This window comes from Oreochromis aureus, linkage group 10 (genome assembly GCF_013358895.1).
Source record: "Oreochromis aureus strain Israel breed Guangdong linkage group 10, ZZ_aureus, whole genome shotgun sequence".
Classification (NCBI taxonomy): Eukaryota; Metazoa; Chordata; class Actinopteri; order Cichliformes; family Cichlidae; genus Oreochromis; species Oreochromis aureus.
The window spans coordinates 9,617,998-9,630,864 of NC_052951.1; the positions used below are offsets into that span (position 1 = coordinate 9,617,998).

At 38.7% G+C, this 12,867-nt stretch overlaps 1 protein-coding gene across 4 annotated transcripts in view; it reads left to right on the top strand.

Moving 5' to 3' along the window:
* LOC116313120 (roundabout homolog 1-like) overlaps window positions 1-12,655 on the top strand; it is an 81,638-nt gene extending 68,983 nt beyond the window's left edge. For 2 of the 4 annotated variants that reach the window (XM_039618820.1, XM_031730691.2), the window contains exons 10-30: window positions 377-582; window positions 674-755; window positions 840-1,008; window positions 1,125-1,291; window positions 1,389-1,510; window positions 2,186-2,420; window positions 2,554-2,675; window positions 2,870-3,041; window positions 3,374-3,571; window positions 4,249-4,275; window positions 4,822-4,861; window positions 5,052-5,206; window positions 5,356-5,715; window positions 5,809-5,928; window positions 6,019-6,154; window positions 8,556-8,708; window positions 8,801-9,246; window positions 9,890-10,030; window positions 10,124-10,345; window positions 10,531-10,685; window positions 11,176-12,655. In XM_039618820.1, coding sequence (XP_039474754.1) covers window positions 377-582; window positions 674-755; window positions 840-1,008; window positions 1,125-1,291; window positions 1,389-1,510; window positions 2,186-2,420; window positions 2,554-2,675; window positions 2,870-3,041; window positions 3,374-3,571; window positions 4,249-4,275; window positions 4,822-4,861; window positions 5,052-5,206; window positions 5,356-5,715; window positions 5,809-5,928; window positions 6,019-6,154; window positions 8,556-8,708; window positions 8,801-9,246; window positions 9,890-10,030; window positions 10,124-10,345; window positions 10,531-10,685; window positions 11,176-11,190 — 3,443 coding nt within the window. In that variant the 3' untranslated portion in view covers window positions 11,191-12,655. The remainder of the gene's footprint in view (window positions 1-376; window positions 583-673; window positions 756-839; window positions 1,009-1,124; window positions 1,292-1,388; window positions 1,511-2,185; window positions 2,421-2,553; window positions 2,676-2,869; window positions 3,042-3,373; window positions 3,572-4,248; window positions 4,276-4,821; window positions 4,862-5,051; window positions 5,207-5,355; window positions 5,716-5,808; window positions 5,929-6,018; window positions 6,155-8,555; window positions 8,709-8,800; window positions 9,247-9,889; window positions 10,031-10,123; window positions 10,346-10,530; window positions 10,686-11,175) is intronic. The other 2 variants (XM_039618821.1, XM_039618822.1) reach the window with 1 other exon arrangement.
* Window positions 12,656-12,867: the final 212 nt, after the last annotated feature.

Consider the following 12,867-nt stretch of genomic DNA (forward strand, 5'->3'; position numbering starts at 1 on the left):
TATATATATTTATAATTTACTATCAAGACACTGTTCACATATATTGATGTGTTATAAAAAACTGTAAAACTGAACATGCATTAAATATAGCAATTTAATTCTTTAAACAAATTCCTAGACGGTTTTTTCACCAAATTATTTGCATGTGTTTATTCATTCTCACAAGTTGCAAGCAAAATATTTGTATGTATTTATTTTGTTGTATTTTATTGCCATTCTTTTTTTAAAACCGTGTTACATCTTTTTTTTTCAAAAGTTTTTACATCACATGCTGTTTTGACACTGACAGCACTGTGTATTCCCAATGAGACATGTCTATAATTAATACATGTCATTTTGTGGTTTAGTCATTCACTTTCCCATTTTTCCTTCCTAGCTGGGTCAGACCACCCTCCTCCTGTCATTAGACAGGGTCCAGTCAATCAGACTGTTTCTGTAGACAGCACAGTAACCCTGGGTTGCCAAAGTGTTGGCACTCCAACGCCTGCCGTTCACTGGAAGAAAGATGGTGTGGTGGTGTCTCCTGTGGACTCCCGTATGTCGCTAACAGAAACAGGATTGCTGAAGATTCACTATGCTAAGGTAGGAGATTGTAATACAGCACTTACTAAGAACCTGCACTGAGCCAAGGCCACTTGTCAATGTCTGCCTCCTCTGTATCTTCTATCCTTAGCTGGGAGATACAGGTTTCTATACCTGCATTGCTTCTAATTCCAATGGAGAGGCTTCCCGGACAGCGTACTTGCAAGTTGAAGGTAGGCTTTTTGGATATACAGAAATTTTTGCCAAAGTCCTGCTGGGTTAACTTTTGCATGATTTTGTTGCTGTCTCACTGGCAGAGTTTGGAGTTGTTGTCCAGTCTGGTCATCCCTCAGACCCTAGCTTGATTCCCAGTGCTCCATCTAAACCTGAGGTGACTGACATCAGCCGTACCTCTGTCACTCTATCATGGAAATCTGGCCCCAGTGGCGCTGCACCACCCACCTCTTACCTGATTGAGGCATTCAGGTTAGAGATTTGCAGGGTCAAACGTGTTTTAACGAAGTCATTCTGTTTAACATGGATCAAGCTTGACAAAATATTCCCTGTGTTTGTGTGCTGTCATTTTTGGCCACTCTCTGCAGTTACACATTAGGCAGCAGATGGGTGACCCTGGCAGAGCATGTGAAGGCGCAGACCTTTGTCCTGAGAAACCTGAAGCCTGGAACTGTATACCTCTTTATGGTCAGAGCAGTGAATTCTTATGGCCTGAGTGACCCCAGCCCAATCTCTGACTCCATCAGAACACAGGGTCAGTGTGGATTTTCCATTAGTTTTTAAGCTTTTAAATGCCAGCTTAGCCACAAACACACTGAAATTTTATGCTCCTGTCCTTATGGTACACACAGACAGCACTGCCACTATGCAGGGAGTGGATCATCGTCACATCCAGAGAGAACTGGCAGATGTTGTTATCCACCTGCGCACGCCAACTGTCCTTTCGTCTTCCGCTGTCAGAGTGCAGTGGACGGTAAGCGAACCGACTGGCTTGTAGTTAATGTAACTACAGGAAAAAAATGCACTTTTTTTTTTTTTTTTTTTTTTTTTACATGTGGACAGATTTAACAAATGATATGAAAACCAAGGGGTCAGGATTTTAAAATAAAGATTATTGGTGCTGGCAAAACTTTTATTTTAGGGATTCTTGACTGTGAATCTAGACTGCCCAGTTTCCCAGCATTTATTAGCAGAGAATAAAGCACAGCACGGAGATGCAAATTTATTGGTCTGCTACACTGCCAATTTGTTCCAAGCACATAAGAATGTCTGTTGCATTTTTTCTGTGTGGATGCCTCCACAAAAATCTTAAAGCATCCCATTTCGTAATACTGTGGTTCAAATGGAAAGTGCTGAGTCCTATGCTGGCTTAATTTTAACCAGAACCTTACTGAATGGAAACCATAAATGACTTCATGTTGAGATTTACAGTGAGAATTCACAGATGATAAAATGATAAAATGCATCACCCTAAAGGAAAATTGAATTAACTGAGTTTTAACAGATCTGTTAAAACTGGTAGATGTTTATCTCACATGCGAATATTATTGTGAGCCTTTGAATTGAATTTGTTTAGTTTCCGGTGTTCAAAAAGAGTCTCGTTGTCATGTGGTCTGACATCTAAACAGCGTGTTTTTATCTCTGTTAGGTTGAGCAGCAGTCCCCGTACATCCAGGGTTACAAGGTTCTCTACAGGGCGTCTGCTGAGCATGGCCAACCAGACGGGCAGTGGATTGTCCAGGAGTTACGTGCTTCACTTGAGGACGGGGTGGTGATCAGTCAGCTCAAGAAGGGATCCATCTACGAGTTCAAAGTGCGTCCCTTCTTTGACGAGTTCCAGGGAACTGAAAGTGAGGTGAAGGTGGTCAGGACACTGGAAGAAGGTGAAGTTTTGTCTTAGACTATCTATAAATGCCAAAGAGACAGTGATTTTTCATATCATTGTACATGATCATCATACAATATCAGAGACTCTGTTAATGTCTCCATTATTAACTGTGTGCTTCTTTGTCTTAGCCCCGAGTAGAGCACCCCAGGGAGTCACGGTCACAACGACTGAGGCCAATGGCACTGCCATCCTCGTTTCCTGGAAACCTCCTCCAAATGCAGAAGAGGCTGGACTCATTCAGGAATACAAGGTTATTAAAAAAAAAACAAAAAAAACAAAGAAAGCTATCGCTCACTCACTCCTGTACTTGTCCTTCTGAGTCTGTGTATTGCACCTAAAATGTAAATTGTAACTCTGTAAGACTGAAGGTGCCTCTTGTGTTGCTCAGTGTGTCCCTCGGGCAATCACTGCCCTCTCATCTTCTCCTCACCTTCTTCTCGACAGATCTGGTGCCTGGGTAATGAGAGTCGCTACCATGTAAACCAGTCAGTGGATGGCTCCACCTTCTCCGTGCTCATTTCCAGTCTGGCACCGGGGATTCGCTACAGTGTGGTGGTTGCAGCTAGCAATGGTGCTGGACCTGGAGTACAGAGTGACGTTGCTTTCTTCCAGTTAGGTAAATGTTCTGCCAAAATGCAGTGTTAAAATTAGAAAGCCACAGCTCTGAACACAGCAACAGAATGTTTTAGAGAAAACCTCCAAATGCAGTTGATCAGAGCCTCCTTTGTGTGTTCAGTGAAAAATCTGAATGGAGCATAATGCTATTCTTAATCTGTTCATGGTTAGATTCACATTTTTTATGTTTAAGCAATGCCTTTCTCTCTTTGGGCCCATTAACATTTTTTTTTTAGCATACTGAAGGGTTCAGTTATACTTTCTGCATTTTCTGTACATATGTATGTGTGGCAATATATGTTTGAACCTTCTCCTTTTGTTTTTACTGCTCAGACTCTGCAGGCCAGATGATGGATATCAGCGAGGAAAGAGACACATTGTCTCAGATCTCAGATGTGGTGAAGCAGCCCGCATTTATCGCTGGCATTGGCGCCACCTGCTGGTTGGTTCTTATGATTTTCAGCGTGTGGCTGTACCGTCACCGCAAGAAAAGAAGCGGCCTCAGCAGCACATACACTGGCATCCGCAAGGGTGTGTGCCTTTTTCCTATGTCCTTACTGTACAGTGGTAGATGTAAATATAAATGTTCACATCTATATGGGCCAAATGTGCCAACATCTGAAGACTGTTAGGACTGTAGAAGGGATCAAGCCATGACATGTTGCCACCACACTGATCATCAATTGTCATTTCAGTGATATTAAGGAATATTTTCTGTGGCTGATAAACAGATCACATCAAACGGTGAAAAACAGTCCAGTCTAATCTTTCTTTGACACAAAGACTTCAGAAACAAATTTGCATTTGCAGCTATGCAGACATTCAAAGGCTGACCTTTAATTGCTTATTTGTAGAGTGCCATTTCCTCAACATAGCACAGTTCTTGGAGCCACAGGCCTGTCAAACTGCCATTACCATGTGTGCTACAATATTGCTGTTATTTCTTCCCTGTCTCCTGGGTCGCCTATCACCCTTATTAACCTTCTCCTGGGCACTTGTGTCGGAGGCAGCACTAACACAGGTGGCATGTGGTTATTAAAATACTTGTACACCTAAACTTTTACATGAGGAGATGCCCATCACACAGCAGAGGTTGCATACAAAGGTCTGCAATGCTATAACTTACTATGGTAGTATCTAATAATTTAGATACTAAAGTAACTAAGTTACAAAAAAGTAAAACTGATTTTTCTTGTTTGTTCCTTCAGTTCCATCATTCACCTTTACACCTACAGGTATGTACTATGTGCTTTAGCTGCTAATACATGTTAGATTTTATGTGGCAAATGATTGGATATGTTTATTCATATAAACATCCCAACCATCTGTACTTAATTGCAATCTAAAAGTGGAAACAGTTTGACATGTGACAGAACAATGAAGAGAAATATATGTTGTATGGACACATAGCAACAATGTACTTGTCCCATTGGACCAAATGCATTGGCTCAGGTTAGGTTCATTTGTTTAACATTTTTAAAATATTAATCTTGTATAAGAGATTTTACTGGTGGAGAAACTGAACAAGTGTTACTAAATCATTTGTGAAGTTGTGTTGTGCTGAGATGTGTAAAGGAACAGACAATTATTTGTGTTGTCTTCATGCAAATTAAACCAGACAGTCAAACTATACACCCCATGGATAGAAGCATGTAGACTTTCTGCTTTAATTTTTCTTTTTCTTTTTTTGCTTAGACTTCTTTCATGTTTTTTTCTGCCTTTAGCGCTTCATCTTTTTGACAGCTCATCAAGGCTGAATGTTTTCCTCTTTCTCTTTGCAGTTGCATATCAAAGAGGAGAATCAGTATGCAGTGCTGGCAGGTGAGGTATTTTTGTCCCTTTGTGTTGAATAAAAATTAATAAAAGAAATGCACTTGCACAGTGGAACCACTAGGGGGAGGTGTCTTCTTGCTTTAAATGTGCTGTAAGGCATCCAGTCCATGCTCACTCATTACTCATTTATGAAGGTGGCAGGTTGTGATTGACGTTTCTGTGATCCTCCTTGTTGCAGACCTGGCCTTCTCAGCATGGGTGAACCCCTAAACCAGCTGTGGCTGCCAGACAGTTGGCCAAATGCATGTGCCAATCATAAGGACTGTAGCATCAACTGCTGCAATAATGGCAATGGCACTAGTGACAGTAACATGACAACATACAGCCGACCAGGTGAGTGCAGTCTCACAGACTCACACTTAATTTGGCTCTGTTAGAAGCTTAGATACATGTTGCTCAAGTAATAAAAATCATACACCTTGTAGCTGTGCTAAAATTTGTGTTCTTGCATGCTCATGTGCTGCTTTGTTTCACGTACTCAGCCGACTGCATAGCCAACTATGGAAACCACCCAGAAAACAAACAGGAGGGACAGCTTGGGTCTGAGACAGCCATATACAGTGATGTGAATCTCTCCAACAAACTCAATGAGATTAAAACATTCAACAACTCCAACTTGTGCTATGCAAGTCCAGGAGGGGATTCAACAGCCACATATGAGCCTATTCCATATGCCACCACACAGCTCATTCAGGCCAGCATTAAGAATAAGGCAGCCTCTGGCGGCTCAATAGCAGAGCCTCTGGATATACCCTGCTGGAAGCAGCCCCCCAATTTGCCTCCAATACCAAAGGAGATGGCAGCACAGATGCAATACAACTTGACTGAACAAAAAAGTAATGGTAGGGAAGACCAACTTGATATGTTTTACACTATTTTTATAAAAAAAAAAGAAAGAAATATAGGTACATTTTTTCCTGCTGCTTTGTCTTCAGATCATTTGCAAGGAGGAGAAGGAATGATTCATCCTAAAGCTATCCCCTACAACCAGACCCGAGATCACAGCACAGGTGGCTCACACCACAGTTCAGACAGAGGCAGCAACAGCACCTCAGGTGAGGCCAACAACTAGTCTGTACTGTTTAATATTAATGAGGCAAACTGCAGGACTTTGTTTATCTTGATGTTTATTTTTCATTTCTCAGGGAGTCAAAATCAAAAGAAGGGAATACGGGTCCCAAAGATCCCAAAACATAATGCAGTAACCTGGGGAGAAGCCCTATCTCCTCCTCATGCTAATGCCTGGGACTGTGATGAATATAGCCTTCCCATGGAAAGAAGGTAGGAGGAAAAGATACTTGTATTTCTACACAGCACATGCTGATAGACAGATTAGCATATCACCTTCAGTTGCCAAAAGCAATATAGAAGCAATTAGAAGTTTACATACACTCATCATAGGCATGAATGCAATGGTAATTTGGGGATTTTAACAATATCTTTCTTTTAACTGTTCTTTTTCCAAGGTGGAAGTACATCATACATCTTTAACGACTAAAGAAAACAAGAATTAGCTTTACAAATTTAAATTCATTTTGGGTTTTTCTGTAATCCACACAAGGACAAGAGTATATTTACAGGGTCAGATTTATACATACATCCAAATTAATATTTGGTTAAATGTCCCTTAGCAATTTGCCCTCAGCCAGATGATTTTGAAAAACCACCAACAAGCTTTTTGCATCATTCTAGGTGGATATTTGACCACTCTTTTTGACCATTCTCTTTCAAAGAATTGGTAGAGTTCATTTAAATTGATAGGCTTCCTGATCAGGCCCAGCTTTTAAGCATAGTCGAGGTTGGGGCTTTGGAAAAACCATTCCAGAAGTTTAATTATAACCTACTTTATCCACTCCAAAACCAGTTTTAAAGTGTATTTGGGATCATTGTCGTGTTGGAACACCCAACTTTGCCCAAGTTCAAGTCATCTATCTGTTGAGTTGAGGTAAAGCTGAAAAATATAGAGGTAGTCCTCTTTCGTCATTATTCCATTCACTTTGTGCAATGTACTACTACCACTGGGTTCAAAACAGCCCTTGAGCATGATGTCACCACCACCATGCTGTGCAGCTCGTACAGTGTTCTTAGGTTTGAAAGCCTCACCTTTATTTCTCCAAACATAACTCTTGTTATTGTGGGCAAATAACTCAATCTATGTCTCATCTGACTATAAAACATTTCTCCACAAGCCATATGGCTTTTCCAAGTTCACAACTATAAAGTTCAGCCAAGCTTAAATGTGCTGATTCTGGAGTGGGTGGTTTTTTCTCAGACCATTTGTGGGCAGTGATGCTGGTGTTCCAGTAGTTTCCTGTTCATAGCAAGCTTGAGCCTTGGTGGTTCCTGTATTCTTCCTAACATCCTAACCTATTTACTCACATCTTAGTGTGAGAGTTTGACCCTTCTTCCAGACCCTTGGCAAAGTGGTGACACATCGAATAACTAGTACTTACATACAATTGTTTAAACTGATAATCTGGAAATCTGCAGTTTATTAGAAATGGTTCCAAGGTCCAACTTGAACTCAACAGTTCTCTCCTTCTTAGATCTTCACTAAAGTCCTTTGACTTTCCCATTGTTCTAAATACTGGTCAATCCAATGAGTGCTGTCAGACAAATTGTTTATAATACGGCAAAGAGAAACTATGGGTTGAAGTCAACAAGATCACTAACAAAAAGTTAGTACGCCTGGGCTAGTTAAAAGACATTCTAAAACCTTTAGCACAGTTTATTAAATGCGTAAATGTATACATTTCAAAATTTTGTCCCTTGTGGATAAGGCCCAGTGTGGATTAGATTAGAAAAAAATCCAAAATATATTCAAATTTGTGCAAAAAAAAAATCTTGTTTTTTTTGTTTTAAACCGTAAAAAAATGTATGTTACACACATATGCCCTTGGAAAAGAACACCTTAAAGAAATCATTAAAAAGCCCCAAATTGAGTGGTGAGTGGATGTAAACGTCTGACCACAGCCTTACATAAAGTAGTGCATTTCAAACTGCTAGAAAACATGCACTTTGTGCAAAAATATTATTACTTTTAGTTATTCTTCACTGATCCCCCACCCCCTGGCCCAGGAAAATAAACAAAGAACAAAAAAACAAGGTAAAAATAATATGTCGAAATGTGTAAAACTACAACTGTAGCATGGTATGATGCTCATTAGGCAACTGTAGCTCATCAGGTTATACTGACTGATAAAAAAATATAATGATACAGTTATTATAAGCATACATCTCTAATTGGAGATATGCTGAGAACATCCTTAAACCGGTTGTCAAAACACGGTCTCATTGTAATAGCCAAACCAATTACAATATTCACATTTATGGCATTGTCTGACAGTCAGTTTACTATTAGAGCAGGATTATATAACTGGAATTACTTTATGAAATGTTTAATGAAAAAAAGTTGCCATGCATTTTGCAAACCACTGGTTTGCTCAAGGACCTTAAGGCACCCATAGCTGCTGTGGATAATTTAATCTGTCACAATTGGGCAATTAAATTGTGCTTTTAGTTCACTTCTGTATGTTCTGTATTTTTCTTTGATAGAATGTGTTGATGGTGCACTGAGGGTTTTGCATTAATATCTAATGAATTGTGACTAATATGTCAGGACTGTGGCAAATGGTTGGACTTCTTTAGCCATTAGATTATGTCAGCTATTCTTTTTTATCAGTTTTAATCCAGAAGAGAGAACTGAAGGCTGTCCAACTCCACCAGTTAGAGGGCCAGTCTCATCCTCTACTGAAGTATCTTATAATCACCCACCTATCACAGCATCACAGGGAGACCTGACTAATGGCCTACACAATCCAGCAGAACATCTCAGGTAACCCATGACTGAATTCAACATGTTTGCATTTATTAAAATAAAACTATTGTCATGACAGAATTTGACAGATTTTTAAATTCATTTTACAGTCAACACGTCACAAGCAACCCTCGCCCTCTTTCCCCAACACATACCTACAGCTCAATTCCCCTCTGCATGGATACTGATGGACAGGAAGAGAATGATGAGGATTTGGAGGAGGAAACAGATGCAGAGCTCACTGAAAGTCATTACAGCCACGACCAGAACCACGAGAAGCACAAACACCAGCTGCACCACCAGTCCCCACACAAGCAGCTGCTGCACGGACTGGACCAGACCCCAGCCTCCAGCACTGGAGATCTGGACAGATCAGTCACAGGGTCTATGGTTAACAGCTGGGGCTCAGCATCTGAGGACAACATCTCATCAGGCAGGTCCAGTGTGGTCAGCACTTCAGAAGGATCCTTCTTTACAGATGGAGATTTCAACCAGGCAGTAGCCTCATCGCGGGATATTGTTGGCCTGCGCATGTGCAGATACCCAGAGGAGTCAGGTGAGGAAGCATATGGGGAACTAATACAGTTCAGTCCATAAGTATTTGGATTAAGACACACATACTAGCCATACAGCTGAGGAGGAGTGGCAGCAATCTCTGGCTTATTCAAATGAAAAGTAATCTGGTATATACGTGTATGTGTGTCAACATGCAATTCATGTGGTTTAATAAAAGTATTTTACTTTTATATGTAGCACCTCATTTTTAGAGGCTCAAAGATAATTAGACAAACTAACAGACAATTAGACAAACTAACATAATTTTATATGAAAGGGTTTTTTTTTTTTAAAGTATTTTGATTTAAATCTTTTTGGTTTCACTAGCAAAAAAGTCCCCAAAAAATCCAAGCATCACCCTAACCTGGATGACTGACAACCTCAGACTTCGTTAAAGAGAACGATCATTTGAAATAGCGAAACTGTTCAACTTTTGCAGAAAATGTAGGGCTGTATTACTAACAGAAAGAAGCTGATAGAGGCATTTTGTCATAACTGTCATCATTATTATTATTATTATCATAGAGACAAAAACAAAAGTCAAATAAAGCTCTATATAATTCACTTCCAGTTACAATAATAACTGTAAGTTTACCATATGTAATATGTTAAACTGTGCTATCTATGTCCGCTGGATGATTTAGGGCGGCGGCAGCAGCGACCCAGCAGTCCCATGTCCACAGATAGCAACATGAGTCCTGCAATAACACATAAAAGGCCCAGGCGACATAAACAGAACCAGTCTGCTCCACAGGGTTACCAACCCAAAGACGTCTTCAGTGATGGTAAAGAAAGATCCAAGGATGAGTTTTGCTATTGCATACTGTGTCTCTTAATGATTGCAATATTTAAAATTCTGTGCACTGTTCTTTCCATAGACACTTGTATGCCTCTGGATTTCACCAGCCAGATGTCCCATGGTGACTATAAAGTGAGGGGGGCCACGCTCCCTCGGATGGGCCCTGGGGAGGCCCGGGGTAGACGAGGCAGCACTGGGACTCACAGGGTCAAAGAGGCTACAGTTGAGGAAAGAGAGAGCCAGGAGAAGCACATGATTCCATTAGCAGGAAAAGGAAGCAGCAAAAACCGACAGCACTCTGGTACTATATGGATAATGTTGCTCATTTTGAAACCTAAATTTGGATCCAAATTATAATGGAGATTTTTTTGCATTTTATTATTTTATGTGATCTTTTTTGTCTCTTATAATTTTAGGCCATTGAATGTGTGATAAAGAATAATTAATTGACTGACTCTTTAATTGATTAATTTTCTCTTTTTCAAGAATTTGGGGACATTCTTCTGTACAGTCGTCCCTCTTTCCCATCAGGACAAACTCAGACAGTGCCAAATGATTCTAATTCATCCAAATTTGCATCATCTGGAGACTCAAGGACTAAACAGGGTGGACAGGTGGCACCTTTGGGACAGGTGGAAGAGGTACATGAAAATGTGTAGCTAACATTTGGCATATATATATATATATATATATATATATATATATATATATATATATATATATATATATATATATATATACATACATACATACATATATATATATATATATATATATATATATATATATATATATATATATATATATATATATATATATATATATATATACATATATATATATATATATATATATATATGTATGTATGTATATATATATATATATATATATATATATATATATATATATATATATATATATATATATATATATATATATATATATTAAGCGCCTTGAGGCGACATTTGTTGTGATTTGGCGCTATATAAATAAAATTGAATTGAATTGAATATATATATATATATGTATGTATGTATGTATGTATGTATGTGTGTGTGTGTGTGTGTGTGTGTGTGTGTGTGTAGGAAAAACAAAAACAGGAATGAGACTAATGCTGTTTTGTTTCCACAGTTCCTGAAAAGCTAAGAAGCAATGTGAGCTCAACAGGAATATCCTATTGTTGCTTCAGACAAAGGACTACAACCTTAAAAAAGTGGAAAAGACTCCAAAAATACTGCACAATATAAGTTTTTCTTAAAAGTCAGATTTCTCATTAAGTGTTGGAAAAAAAGGAAAAAAGTGCTCTCTTTTTTTAAGTCACTAGACTTTTATTTGATGCACTGTTTATTGTTTGCTTTCTTTTGCTGACCAGACTCCAGGACACTGACCTGTTGGAGGCTGGCTCTAGTAATATAAATGCACATTTGATGGCAGTTGTGAGTGTCTACAAAAGTATTGTCCACAATGACTGCTTGATGCGGTCTAGTATGATCTTTGTTTGTCAGTTGTCTTGTTACTTTGCTATAATTGATATTCAGTCATTACCTGCCATCTTGTAAATTGTTTACTGCCACAGAAGTGCTTCAAATTCAAATTTTATATAACAGTGTTAATGTTTTCTAAGTGATGTATATGTTGTCTTTGTATTATTTGTCCTACTTTGGTTAAAAAAGCACAATCACATAATTTTATTCTAAGTCATTGCTATATGAATTTTCAGTCTGGAGAAAACCCATTTTTTGAGTCTTGCTGATCATTTCATCACGCTGAGAAAAAGATTGTTGATTGTGATTGTGCATTCAGTTGCGTACATTTCAGCTGCTTTCATTCAGATTTGAACTATCTGTTGTGTGTACTGAGAGAATTGCATGCAGATTCACCTGTAGGAGGTTTTACTTAACACCATGACTGCTTTGTCCTCCCACTGGGATGATGAAAGTTTGTTCACGGACTGGTTCCATTTATTGTTTCTCTTCACTGAATTAATTCTATCTACTCCTCTGTTCCCCTGACCCCGGCCAACTTATGGTGTAGAGCTGGACAACATGCCAATTTACCAAAATACAATATGTGACTCTCTTACTGTTGTTAATTCACATATTGTAATTTGAAATACCTGGGCTGCTTGAAACCCCAACCCTGGGCTGCTACAACAGTCAGTGACATCCAACTAAAGGTTTAGCCAACCAAACTGTTATTAGTCCAGAACTAGACTGAAGAAGTCGCTTGGATGAGTGACCAAACATTTCTCCCACTGAAAAAAGTTTCGTCCAGACGAACAGAACTGAACTTTTTAGGAACTAGCAGCCAGTTACCTAAAATGTTAAACCGGTCATATGTAGCCAAACAAATGTTGAAAGTCCATTTAAGTAAGGTCAGGTAAAAATTTACATTTATATGAAAAAAAATCATATTTAAAAAAACAAACAAAAACAATCATTTTACTGTTTATATGTTCTAGAGTTTAGTCATATTGTCCAGCTCTATTCTGTAAGTTAAATATGGAACAAATATGTCACTTTAACTACTCTTTTCAAATAAATATTGCTGTTCATTAAGCGACAAGAAATAAGGTAGTAGTTCATTTACTAACACAATAATGACAATATTCATTCCACTTTTCAGTTTTAAAAGAAGACAATCGTTATCACCTCACAAAGAATATATATGGCTAAATCTGGCCACTGTACACACCATGACACGTGTAATTACCCACATTTTTTGTATCTTTTTTGAAAAGTTAACAAACTTTGTCTTTGAAAGAAAAAGGTGAGTATGTTTCTTAATGTGAGATGACAACCCCAATGCTGGAGACAAGGCTAG